Source organism: Centroberyx gerrardi, chromosome 2 (assembly GCF_048128805.1).
Source record: "Centroberyx gerrardi isolate f3 chromosome 2, fCenGer3.hap1.cur.20231027, whole genome shotgun sequence".
NCBI classification, from domain to species: Eukaryota; Metazoa; Chordata; class Actinopteri; order Beryciformes; family Berycidae; genus Centroberyx; species Centroberyx gerrardi.
Genome location: NC_135998.1, coordinates 30,968,262 through 30,980,761, shown reverse-complemented (window position 1 = coordinate 30,980,761; position 12,500 = coordinate 30,968,262). Strand labels below are relative to the sequence as shown.

Here is a 12,500-nt window from a genome sequence, read left to right as displayed (position 1 = left end):
ATGACACTTGACAAAATTTGAAAATTCAAATGAAGCAGGAAAATTACTGCATTTGGACAGAGAAATCAATTTGACCCATTTACTTTTGGCTGCATTTATATCCACACACATGATAGCTTTTTGTTTCTTTTTCTTTTCTTTCTTACTTTTCTATGAATTTGGGAGCCAATTTGGCCAGGGTCAGGCATTTTTGAAGCTCACAAGCCTGATCCGAGCAGGCAATATTTTCCCATATCCCACATTTATAACACTAGCTGGCCATGCGACGACTCAATAGTGAAAGCTGTGAAAGCAGGTACTAGGTATATGAGCTGTTACAAGTTGCTCCACTGCCCATAATTCTGTTCTTTTTAGCTATGAAATGTTGTTCTCTTTGTGTCTTTGTATTTATGAGCATAATATTGTTAAGGAATCAGACAGCCTCAGTTTTACTCAAGACCCATTTATTCAGCAGTCTACTGACCTGTTTTTGTTTAATCTTTATCCAGGGAAAGTCGGCTAAGCTCCATTCTCTTTATTCCAGCAACACCCTGCTTCACATGCATACAGTTCCATACATCCACACTGGGAGCTGCCCAGTAAAAGCCCAGTCTTCAGAGTTACTCATTCCCTTTCCCCACAAATTCCCACCTGGTCCGGGGTTCGAAGTAGTTTTTTTTTTTAGTTTTTTTTATTTGAAAGTAGGGGAATGATTGGGGGGATGACACGCGACAAAGGTCCTAGGACCAGATCTGAGCCCAGGACATCGTGGGTGCATGGTACAGTATGCGCCTTAGCCACCTGAGTCACTTAAGAGCCGTTCAAAGGCTGGTAAAGATGTTGATAGGATTCCAAGCTGCATGAGGGCATAAACTCAACCAACAGGGGTTTGTGAGAAGCAGTTATTCTCCGGAGGTGAGAGCCAACACCACATGGTATGAGCTTACGTTAAGCTTCAAACCCAGGCTGTTTTACAAGCCTAGTGCCTAAAAGAAAAACATGCTTTACAAGTTAAACATGTTTGATGTATATATACACACATACATACATATAAAATACACTACAAAAGACTAAACACGTCAAAAGTTTGGACCCACCTGATTGAATGTTTTTCATTCTCTTAAAGCCATTTTGATCTAAAGGCTTCTGCTTAAATGTTTGAAATTAGTTTCTTAGACAAATATAAATAGTGAAGTTGATCCTATGTATGAATTTCTTTCCAAAGCCTTTGCCTTTCCATCAAGGCAAAGGGCGGCTACTTTAAAGAATCTAAAATATAAGATAGGTTGGATTTGTTTAACACTTTTTTGGTCGCTGCATAATTCCATTTGTGTTAATTCATAGTTTGATGTCTTTACTGTTATTCTAACATGTGGAAAACAGTAAAAATAAAGGAAAATGCATGTGTCCAAACTTTTGACTGGTAGTGTATATTTATATTTAAGATACCCATATACAGACTTTTAATGTCCGAAAAGGCTTTGGGCATGCGTGGTTTGAATTATGGCCCAAAAAGCAAAAAAAACAATATGAGCCCTAGAACAAAGTGTTCAATTACTAAAGGGCTGTTTATGTTGTGATCGCTCCACCGATGATATTAAGGGTAAAAAAAATAAAAACACTGTATGGTTCCATTTTGCCAGGGATTGTAGTAATCATGTCCATGGGATAAACAAAAGTGGAAGAAGATGGGATGAGATGAGTGTATGCCAGGGTATGACCTCACTGGAGCACGCTTCATGCCAAAGCTACAATGCAAACAGCTTTGCGGACCAGTGCTATTCTGTGAGGGTTCCACATCAATAACAAGCTAAAACTACTCCGATCATCGTCTTGCCATATATGGACATATATGGATCAGTTTTGCTGGAACCTGTACGGTATAAATGTCGGTTTTCAGTCTATTTTCGTGGCCTCATTCAAATGAATGGGAAGTAGAAATCTGAACGCTACAAACTCGTCCAGCTGCATCTGATCTTGGTGATTAGTTTATATTATGTGGAATATATTAAGTGGAATATTGCTTTAAATCAGTCATCAAGCACAGCATAATGATGACCTAACGGACTCCTATTTGTGGAAAGTGATTTATGAACGAGAGTCACAGAAAGGTTTAAACGTTTTCATGAGAAATCTTGAAGGCCTCACCTGGTTGAACCTGCGTGTGAATGCCACCACGTTGGGGGCCAGACTGTGTTTCTCCTTCCGGTTCCATCCACAGCTTGCCAGCTCCTGCAGACCAACACATCAGTCAGCAAATCAATGAAATCAACCAAAAGAGTGTGGTGTTTGAGACAACAGATTAGCAGATTCAAATGCATGAGACAGATCAAAATGACCAATATGGGTTTCTGAATGCCGATACAGATCCTGACATTTTTGGATTGAAGCTGCCGGCTAATATATTCTTTAAATTTGGCTATTTTAATGCCAAAACTTTACAAGTATTCAGTGTTTCCCGCAGAGTTTTATTCTTGTCAGGGTGGAAAAGCCTCTGAGAAGAATTCATCCCATGATGGTCTAAATGCTGTTTCAATGAAATTATTTTATGGTTAGCAGCTCTTAAGGCAGGATGACACACCGAACCTATGCAATGGTAGAGGAAACTCTGGGGTACATTAAATGAGGAATTAATTTATAAAAACCTTTATTGAGCAATTAAACAAATAAAATAAAGTTTACAAAGAAAATACAATTTAATTGAAGGTTTTTCTGTAGCTGTGGTCAGGAAGGAACCTCCATCATATCAGAGGTCATGACCCTGACTGGCTGACATCTGATATTTGATAAAAGACATATTTGATAAATGAGTCTAACCCTAATCAAACTATATGAGTGACAGAATAAACCTTGGAGCTTTACAGTATAGGAGAAAGCAGCCTGTCACTCTTTATTTAGCAGTGATTTACTGTATATCACATAATTTATTTTCAGAAACAGAAACCATGTGCACATAGAGTTTGTGGGAATTGTGAAATGTATGTTTTCTTTATGTGCTTGTCCAAAATGTTGGCACATAAGATTGATTAACCAATTAGATATCACATTCAGATGCTATTTGACAGTCAAATTCAAACGCTTTAGAAGTCCAATGCAATTTGATGTCTTTTCTTTTACACCAAATATTTTATCAGTTATTCCAGTTTCACAGGCAAGTGATATCTACCAGGTTACGCTATATAAAAGTTAGGACATCAGAGAAGAGGTATATTTTCACCAGTTAGCAAGGAGGACCAGTGGAGGCAAATCTCTGTAACAATTTGATTTTACAAATGTGTCAGCTGTTAAATAGAAAATAGACCTTCTTGTAGATTGCAATTGCTAACACTTAAGATGAACTCTATTTGGTAACATCTTTATTATGCTTAAACAAAAACTTCACAGCAGACACATAGCATGAATCTATCTTATATACAGCTTCCATCAGGTGTTTGAGTAATACTTGCAGTTTGAGACAAAAAAGTAGAGTTATATATCACCTACAGTAAAAACCTTTTACAGAATGTTCCTAGTCAAATAATCATGAAGACAGACCATTTACCCAGCAGCACTTCCTATCTGTTCCAATAACCTAGATGTTTTGATGAATTTAATAATTTCCTCAATGTAATAGTAGAAAAACAGACCCGGTTTGCGCTCAGCCTGAACCAAAATACTGTCTCCCCTTAAGATTTACTACTGAAGTGTGTCCTGGTGCGTTCCAGCACCGGACACAAGACAACAGCCATCTCTCTTCACCAAGAAACATATAATTTTAGATGAATATATCTCTCCCTATTAGACCTATTAGACCATTCCATTATACACACAGGAGACAGGAACGATAACAATTGGGACTGAGGGGAATACGCTGGCTGTAAATGCATTTCCACAGACATTTTTTCAACACTGTGAAAATACAGGCCACAACTGCATTTTTTTTCATCTGAGAGTCCTGTATTAGGGGTTTTTAGGTCATATTTATACTGTGCAGCAGTTTCCACAAGCACCTTGCTAGCAATTTACAGGCTGGGGGACTGTGTACTTGGCAGATCAGGAGAGTTTTTCTGATCAATATAAGCTAAGGTGTAAACCTGTACAGGTCAGCAGGTAGGCATTAGAGGAGGCAAGGGCATAACGGGAGGGGAGGGAAAAAGCAATGATGTTTTACTCTCTCTGAAATTATTTTGACATACAAGTATTACAGGACAAAGACTCCATCACTTATTTGCATGGTGGTCACAAGACACTTCCGCAGATGCTTGAATTTTCCCTTGTGAACTTTAAAAAGAAAAATTAAATGCCATTTTTATTCCAATGGAAAACAGGCCATGGCTGCGGATATCTGCCAGCAATGAATTAACCAAGACCTAAGCATCATATTACATCAAATGATTTTCTCAGCTGAAGCGAGAAACGGATTTAAACAGATTTCAGGTTTGGGACTGCTTTTAGGAGGACTACAATGGGAACCTATACAATACAAACATGTGGGCTTTAGTAAGCCAAAGGTGCGTTAGTTAAAGCAATACTCCACTTAGTTTTAACATGGGGGTTATTTGGCTCTTAACCGCCATGAAAACCAGAATATAAACTAATCACCAAGATCAGATGCAGCTGGATGAGTTTGTAGCGTTCAGATTTTTACTTCTGGTTTTCATGGTGGTCAAGAGCTGAATAACCCCCATGTTAAAACTTAGTGGAATATTGCTTTAAACCATTTAACAATGTTCACATAATGCCACTGTTAAAAAGCTGTGCTTAGGGAAGGCAATTAAGACACAATTACTCATCAACTTTTAGAGTCTGAAGCTGTCTAGCCAACACTTATTGAGGAGGTGAAATATTGTAAAGCTGCTGTGAATAGATGCTCATTAAGTACAGGATTTTCCATGATTTTATAGGGTGATAACCTCAGATGAATGGAAAAAAATAATATTTATGTTTATTGTTAGAAGCCATTTAAACTCCTGGAGAGTCTACCTACCTGAGGGGTCCATTGACATACAATTTGAGATCTTGTTTACAAAGCCAAGAGCTATTGTGGGGATTAACCTTTAAATTAAGAATGCCTGAGAGGAACCTGGGACTGTTCAAATGTTGTGGGTGATACAGGAAAATATAAGATGACCCATAAACATAAGTGAGTCAAGTCTGTGAAACATTGCCAGGTCACTAAAAATATGGAGCCATTTCAACTTTTGGAGCAATTTGGGATACAGGCAGAGATTTGTCAAACAGTGGTGGAAGAACAGATGAAATCCTGTTATGATTGTGAAACATTAAAGAAAAAGACTCCTCTCCCCATAACATAAATATTGAACTACTGTTCTTGTGGAATGGAGAAAAGGCAGAGTTTCTATCAAGTGTCTCGATGCAACTGTCATGTACAGTTTTATTTTTATTTTATTTTTTCTATCTTAAGATGATTTTTTTGCCATTTCTGCTTTATTTTTTTGTATCTTAATATGTATCATTTTGGAATACTGCATTTTACCTAGTTTTAGATTTGATGTACTGTATATTTGTAAATGCCCATGTATCTTCGTTATGCACTTGACTACCATGTGGGATAAATAAAAGTATAGTAAACATGTACTTTGATTACTTAAGAGTTCTACAAAACAATGTTACTACAGACAGACATCAGTACATTCTGAACAGTCACCTCTGAATATTGAACACTCAGCAGCAGCAATATATGCACGTTGCTCTTAGAGAATAATATTGCTAGCTCCACTTCAATTAACTAATCTAAGAAACCTCTGTACTCCTTAAAAGGACTCTACAGAGGGGAGTAGTGGTGTGCAAGAACAAAACCTGATTTTTGAATTCCACTTGTTTTGTTTGTTATGACACAAAATCATTCTACTATGAGTGTTTATGATCTTTACACATGAGTCTGTTTCTGAGTTAGATGTCTGTTGCATAAAGCCCAGGCTGTGGCAATTTGAAGGCAACTGTGAGCTGGTGGGTTGAAAAAAAATAAATAAATACCAAAATTTTATTTCCTCTAATTGAATTGGCAACTGTTATCTGGAGTGTCACCTCACTCCAGCTTTCTGATATACTTGTGTGATGTGCATTCTCCATTTTCTTATGCGCAATCAGAATGATATTAAACGTAGCTTGAAAAAGGTAACTTCAGTATGAAATCATGGCCATGGTTCCTTACCTACATATACAAAGAAGCAACAACGTCTGGGTGACAAGCCACTTTTTGAGAACCAACGTTAAGATCAGTATAGAATTCTCTGAACTGTATTTAAAGCTGCACTAGGAAACTTCAGCATTATTTCATTTACAAGAAGTTAGCACAAGTAGAGAATGTAGAAGAATGACTGTTTTGATCATAGCTTCACTGTTATCTCTCTACCTACAATGCAGATAGTCATGGAATTCTGGACAAAATCATATCTAGCAATAAAAATATTCTCAGATTTGGGTCTGAGAGACAAAATCTCATCAAATGGGGGTCCATGGCCCTAATGTGGACTAAATTAGGGTCCTTGATATGAAAGAGGTTGAGAATCACTGCTTTAGACTATAGGGACGAGAAAGGCAAAAGACCTCAGGTTGGTGAGTCCAGCGTTCTCTGGACGGAGCGCTGCTCACTGCTGTTTAGGAGACAGACTTTGCCTAGTGCAGCTTTAATATTATGCTGTAATATTATACTTATGCTGTAAGTTTGAGGTCATCTTACACTATCAACTCTCAATGTCTCTGCCATTTCTCCCGTTTCTCCCCACTGTACACTGTCTAAGTAGTGAGTGGATGTGGTTGGGGAAAAACAATCAAGGGCAGAAGAGTGGGGGGGGGGGGTTCACTGAATAACCAAGGGTAACTAGGGTTTTCCGATGGAGGAGTTCAGCCACCGAGGCCCGTCTGGGTTCACCTGAGTGGCAACAGCTGTGAAAGCCATCATGGTAGCATGTGGAGAATATCAGACAGAAAAGGGAACTGGAACAATTCCGATTCTCTGAGGACCGTTTCTTTGAGAGGACTCTCGCAATTTTCTTGAGAATTGTAGCGGAATATCTATCCTGACGCACGTAAATCACGAACAGTATGAGATATTTAATCCAAAGCAAGGTCAGTAACATTAACACAAAATCCGAAAGTGCCTCTCAGTATTCAAAGATTGTTGAGGTCACGCTGCCGGGTAAGTATATCCAACACTGCGTCCAACTAGGTCCATAATCACTTTGGTCTCCTGAGCATCCTTTCCAGTCATAACAACCAGTTAACAAAATTACTCTCTCTTACCTCTGGCTGTATCGCTTTGAAGACTGGTGCATCCATCAGGGTGATTTGGCTCTGGAAAAACAAGAAATAAATCCACATTACCTCCCTATCATGTGGATTGCGCACACAAAGAAGTCAGGTTATTAGGATTTCTGTAGACGACGTCCGCTGATACTGTGTTCCATAGTTGTTGATGATTGATGAATGTGATGTGCGGATTTTAATCCGTCCCCAATGCGCCTTGGGTGCATTTACACCTGATGTTTTATGTAGATAAGTGCGATGGGATTGCTATCCGATCACTCGGGACATATTTCGAGGTCTAAGTTGCCCACCATCCCTGTTGAAGTGAACAGTGAACAACTTCTCTAGCTGCCTAAGAAGGTTATGCAGAAAGACAACCTCTAATTTCCTTTGGTAAAATGTGTAAACCCTTAGGCCAATTAGGCAAAGGGTATTCTATATTAGACATAATTATATTCGATATTGCGGGAAATATTCATGAAATATCAGACATTCATGAAATATCGAATATCCCCCCCCCCCCCAAAAAAAAAAACAAAAACAACATAAGATACTTAAGATCAAATTTCAGCAATTTGATGTAATTTGGAAGAAATAAAATAAAATATCCCCCACAAAAAAACCTGGGGAAACCCCACCTGTGATAATATTGTATATCGCAATATTTTGGCAGGACAGTATCGCGATATTAAACTTGGGATATCGCCCAAGCCTATTGCCAATAAAATAATCCAATAGTGTGCTTGGGTCTTTAAAGAATAACTAAACCCCAAACCCAAATCTTTGGTGAAGCCTGACACCTAATGGTGAAAAGTAGGGTACTGAACTGCCCATCTGCTATTGGCTAGTCTCTGTGCCCTGTGATGTCACCTTCTATAGAGTACAACAGGTGGTGACATCACCTGGCACAAAGACCAGCCAATAGGAGAAGGCCAGTTCAGTACCCTACTTTTCACCATTAGGCTTCACCATTTGGGTTTGGGGTTTAGTTACTCTTTAAGATATCATATGATAGGCTGCCTCTTATGGTATAATTCATTCTAGAAATACAGAGTGACAATTCATCCATACTCACAGCAAACTCCTCTGGTGTCACCTTCAGCACATCAAAGACGACCGCATCGTAGCTTTTGGCATAGTCCACGCAAGGCCCATCCAGAGAATCAGAGCTGCTGCTGGCCTGGGAGAGAGAGATTAAACCATGAACTACGGAGAGACAGAACGACAGACGAAAGTCTGCAGAACTGCAACATCTGTGAGCCTGCACAACACCTGCTGTAAACCCTTTAATGTATGACCACAACTAGCAGCCATAAGCATAAGGTCCACAATTTCCTAATAATTTCCTAGAAAGGAACTGTTAATTTATTAGGAAGCTTCCTGGAAAGAACCATGAAATTATGTTCTAATTATAGGGAAAATAGAGAAAGAGTCCAATGGTAGTTGGTTGGTAAGAACCTGGTCATTTCTTTTGGAGTTTCTAAGACAGAACCATGAAATTATGTAGGCTAGCAGTTATATAGAAAATCAGAAATTAGAGGAAGGAATTCAACAAATAACTATATTATATAATTATATGAATAACCAGATTGACCTCTGCCTATTATTTTCCAGTAAATAGTTTATAGTTTTGCAGTTCTTTCCAGGAAACTCTTACAGAAATGTACAATATCTTATCAACTCCACCAGACTGCTTACATTTTCTATATAACTACTACATTATTTCATGGTTCTTTCCAGGAAACTTCCTAAGAAATGAACAGTTCCTTTTTAGGAAATTATTAGGAAATTGTGGACTCGGAAAATAAAGTGTTACCAGTAATTATTTGTGGGGGTGGCAAAAAAAGGAAGAAACAATATTTATAAAAACTCCACACTTAATCAGTCATAGACCAACTTCATTCATTCACTCCTTGATTCCTTCATTGATTCTCTCTGCCCACTTAATCCTTTTCGGGGTCACAAGCATTCTTATCTATGCATTTTCTTTTGATCTTGATATGATTTTCTGGCCACTAGCAAACACAACCAGTCACACACAGGCACTGACACACACACACACACACACACACACACACACACACACACACACACACACACACACACACACACACACGCACACACACACGCACACACGTGAAACCTGTGTACATGTGGGCATACCACATGAGCAAAGCCATCCCTTCAGTATAAAAATAACTTGCATAATGTGAATCACTGGGCTGTTGTATTGAATCAAGGATTACTCCAAGTAAAAGCAGATGCAATGTTCCTGGCATATTACCCCTTTCAAATTATGATAATATGCCATAAATGCTTCTGATGTTTTCCTTTGCCTGTTTATTTTGCCTTGATTCAATGTTGACTTTTCATTCATCCTGGGCTAATTTGGCACAGCCCTGACATTTTAATCAACAGAACCAAGACTTTTTTTGAAAATAAAAACTTGAAAAAGGAGTGCAAAAGATACACAAAGACACAAGGACGCAAATAATTCTTTAGACCTCATGGAAACCAATGGAAATCCAATCGACATGAAAAATGAATCAGTTCTTCCTTGGCCCATAACCAACCTTCATACCAAGTTTTGTGCAAATTCATGCCCAAATTTTTCTGTTGTTTTTTTGTTAGTTCTTTTTTCCAAGGTTTTTTGGGGGGGTATTTTATTTTATTTCTTCCAAATTACATCAAATTTCGAGCCTATAATAATAATTATGATTATTAACAGCCTAGAAAGTATGATTATTTTTGTTTTTTTACTATCCTACCACTAGTAGATTATAGGTTTATAAGTTTAAAAGCTTGTACAATTGTGATCCGAGCAACACATGGTGCGATGGCCGGGAGGGGTGGGGAAGGTTATTTTGAAGGTAAATATCACAACATTCACAAAATATTGTGATATTCGATATTATCGAATATCGACCCAAGCCTACTATCTAAGTAAAACTAACAAATATAACCAAATATAAACCAAACAAAGTAGTCTTTGTTGTCTGGAGCTTTTTCTTACCTCTGAAGTGACCGAGTTGATGCTGGTGCCATCCGAGAGCCCGTTCCTGCGGTACATGCTCACAGAGGGACTGGTGGGATGCACAGGTCGGGGCGACAGAGGCCCTTAGCTGGATGGCATGCATAACTTCTCATCCATGCCTGGGAACAAAGGAGAACAGACATTGCTTTTAATACATAAGCAAAGAGATGCACTACAGATTCAATGGTGCACACTCCTAGTGGATTTCAAAAATGATGTGGCTTTGGGTAGATACTCTGGAATTGACTCACCTATGTTTAGAACACGCATGCGCACGCACACGCACACGCACACGCACACACACACACACACACACACACACACACACAATACAGCCTCATCTGCTAATTACAGAATGTCCACAGTAACAATTTGATGCCACATTACCACAATATATCAGAAAATAAGTGAAAATTGCAAAAGCTGCACTGAAGATGAAGGTCTACTCATGGGTTAACTGCTTGTAGCGGCTCAGCATAACACGGACCATCCTTCCTAATGATCAGAGTGAGTGTAACTGATTCACTTCAGCAGCATGAGACAAACAACCGTTAGCATGAACAGCAGCTTTCAGGCCATCAAATGGAAAACTACAAGATGCAGTGGTGACACGTGGCGCTACAAGGCGGGACACTGTTAAGCTGCAAAACGTTCCGTTTTAAACCCCCCCTGAGACAAAAAGCAACATACTCACATCCAACTTTAAGCAATAAACTTGCTGCAAAAATGGCTTGTGGGCAGCTGAGGAATGAGGAGAGGGAGATCTGACCGACCGACAGAAAGGAAGATGGGGAACACAGAGGAACATAGGAAAGTATGTGACTTTTTACAGTGGAAACCCAGGGACATACACACGTGCACGAGACGAAACATTATTTTTTTATTTTTTTTATGAAGTCTGGAAAATTTAAACTAGCTCATATGTTCGGAAGCAGAGGACTAATGTGTAAATGATCAGCGAGGGAGACAGCCTATGGAAACTCTGCAGTATTACACATTTGCCATTAACAGTAGCTCAAACAGGCTTGAAAGGTAAGAGCCAAAGGAGCGTTGAGCCGTTGGGAGAAGTCTGAGTTCATTAGTTCTGCTTGAATCAAACCATAACACAGCCAGTCTTGCCTCTTGAATAAACACAATAAGTCACGTGTGCAAACACACACAGGCTTGAGAGCAGGGAGTGTACTGAATCCCAAAATATCATTACAAAAAGGATGCCTGTTTTCAATGCTAAGATGCCCTCTAGTGCGCAAATGGTGAACTGTATGAATACAGGAACCAACTATTTGGATACAGCAGTTACATGCTGTATATATGCAATATTAAGCTGCCATGTATGCTGTGATCAAACACCTAGGACATGGAAAACTAAACACTCTGATTGATTGTTTAAATGTAAAAAGCATGCCATCTTTGGCCCAGGCTACTGAGCTCTTAGATGCATACTATGTCATATTTATTTGCTTTGATACCTTGCATCAAATGGTGAATACACTACCACCACCAAGTATTCACGATTTTGGTACAGTCTCTACGCTTTAATTCATTTTAGTCGATATACCTTTTTGTGGCACACTGCACTACAAAATGTCAACATGATTCCTAATTATAATGGCATACTTGAGGTGACACCTATAAATCGGTAGTATTCACAGTTGCACCTAATGATTATACAGCAGTGGCCAAACACTTCTGCAAAAGAGCTAAAAATAGCTCCTAATAGCAGTCTAGCAGATACAGAGCTCTAAGCACTGCTGCTGTTAGTAAGAATGAAGGGACAAAACCAAAATCAAGTAAAGACACCTACGGACCAGTAACATCAGCAGCAGCAATCCACTCATAAGAGTCAATATAGCCAGAATAGACACCATCAGCTATAGTCCCAATTATAACATTTTTCAACATTTTCCAGCCTATAGTATGTTGTATCAATACAATGATAGCAAATGTCATATCCATTATCAAAACAAACAAAGGAGACATGGAAACATTTCACTGCAGAATGAGATTGCTACCATTTGAAATATAGCCTATGACAACTGCTCTTAAAAAATGATCACTGACATCCAAGTAAAACCTACTATTTATAGTTATTGGATATACTGAGACTCTTACTTGCAAAATAGTTCATTTTCTTTGCAACAAATTGTTATTGGAGATTTGAGATAAACCCTCTGTTTTAAACCAGTTTTTCCTCCATTCATTCAGGAGAAATGGCTGGTGGACAAATATGAAAAAAATA

At 38.7% G+C, this 12,500-nt stretch overlaps 1 protein-coding gene across 1 annotated transcript in view; it reads right to left on the bottom strand.

Annotated features, from left to right (window-relative positions):
• The window catches only part of LOC139926008 (ras-specific guanine nucleotide-releasing factor RalGPS1), an 86,651-nt gene extending 76,317 nt beyond the window's left edge, over window positions 1-10,334 (bottom strand). Inside the window, exons 1-4 of the mRNA XM_071917559.2 lie at window positions 10,241-10,334; window positions 8,303-8,407; window positions 7,225-7,275; window positions 2,128-2,211 (exon numbers count right to left, since the gene is read on the bottom strand). Of these exons, the coding sequence (XP_071773660.1) occupies window positions 2,128-2,211; window positions 7,225-7,275; window positions 8,303-8,407; window positions 10,241-10,297 (297 nt within the window). The 5' untranslated portion in view covers window positions 10,298-10,334. The remainder of the gene's footprint in view (window positions 1-2,127; window positions 2,212-7,224; window positions 7,276-8,302; window positions 8,408-10,240) is intronic.
• Window positions 10,335-12,500: the final 2,166 nt, after the last annotated feature.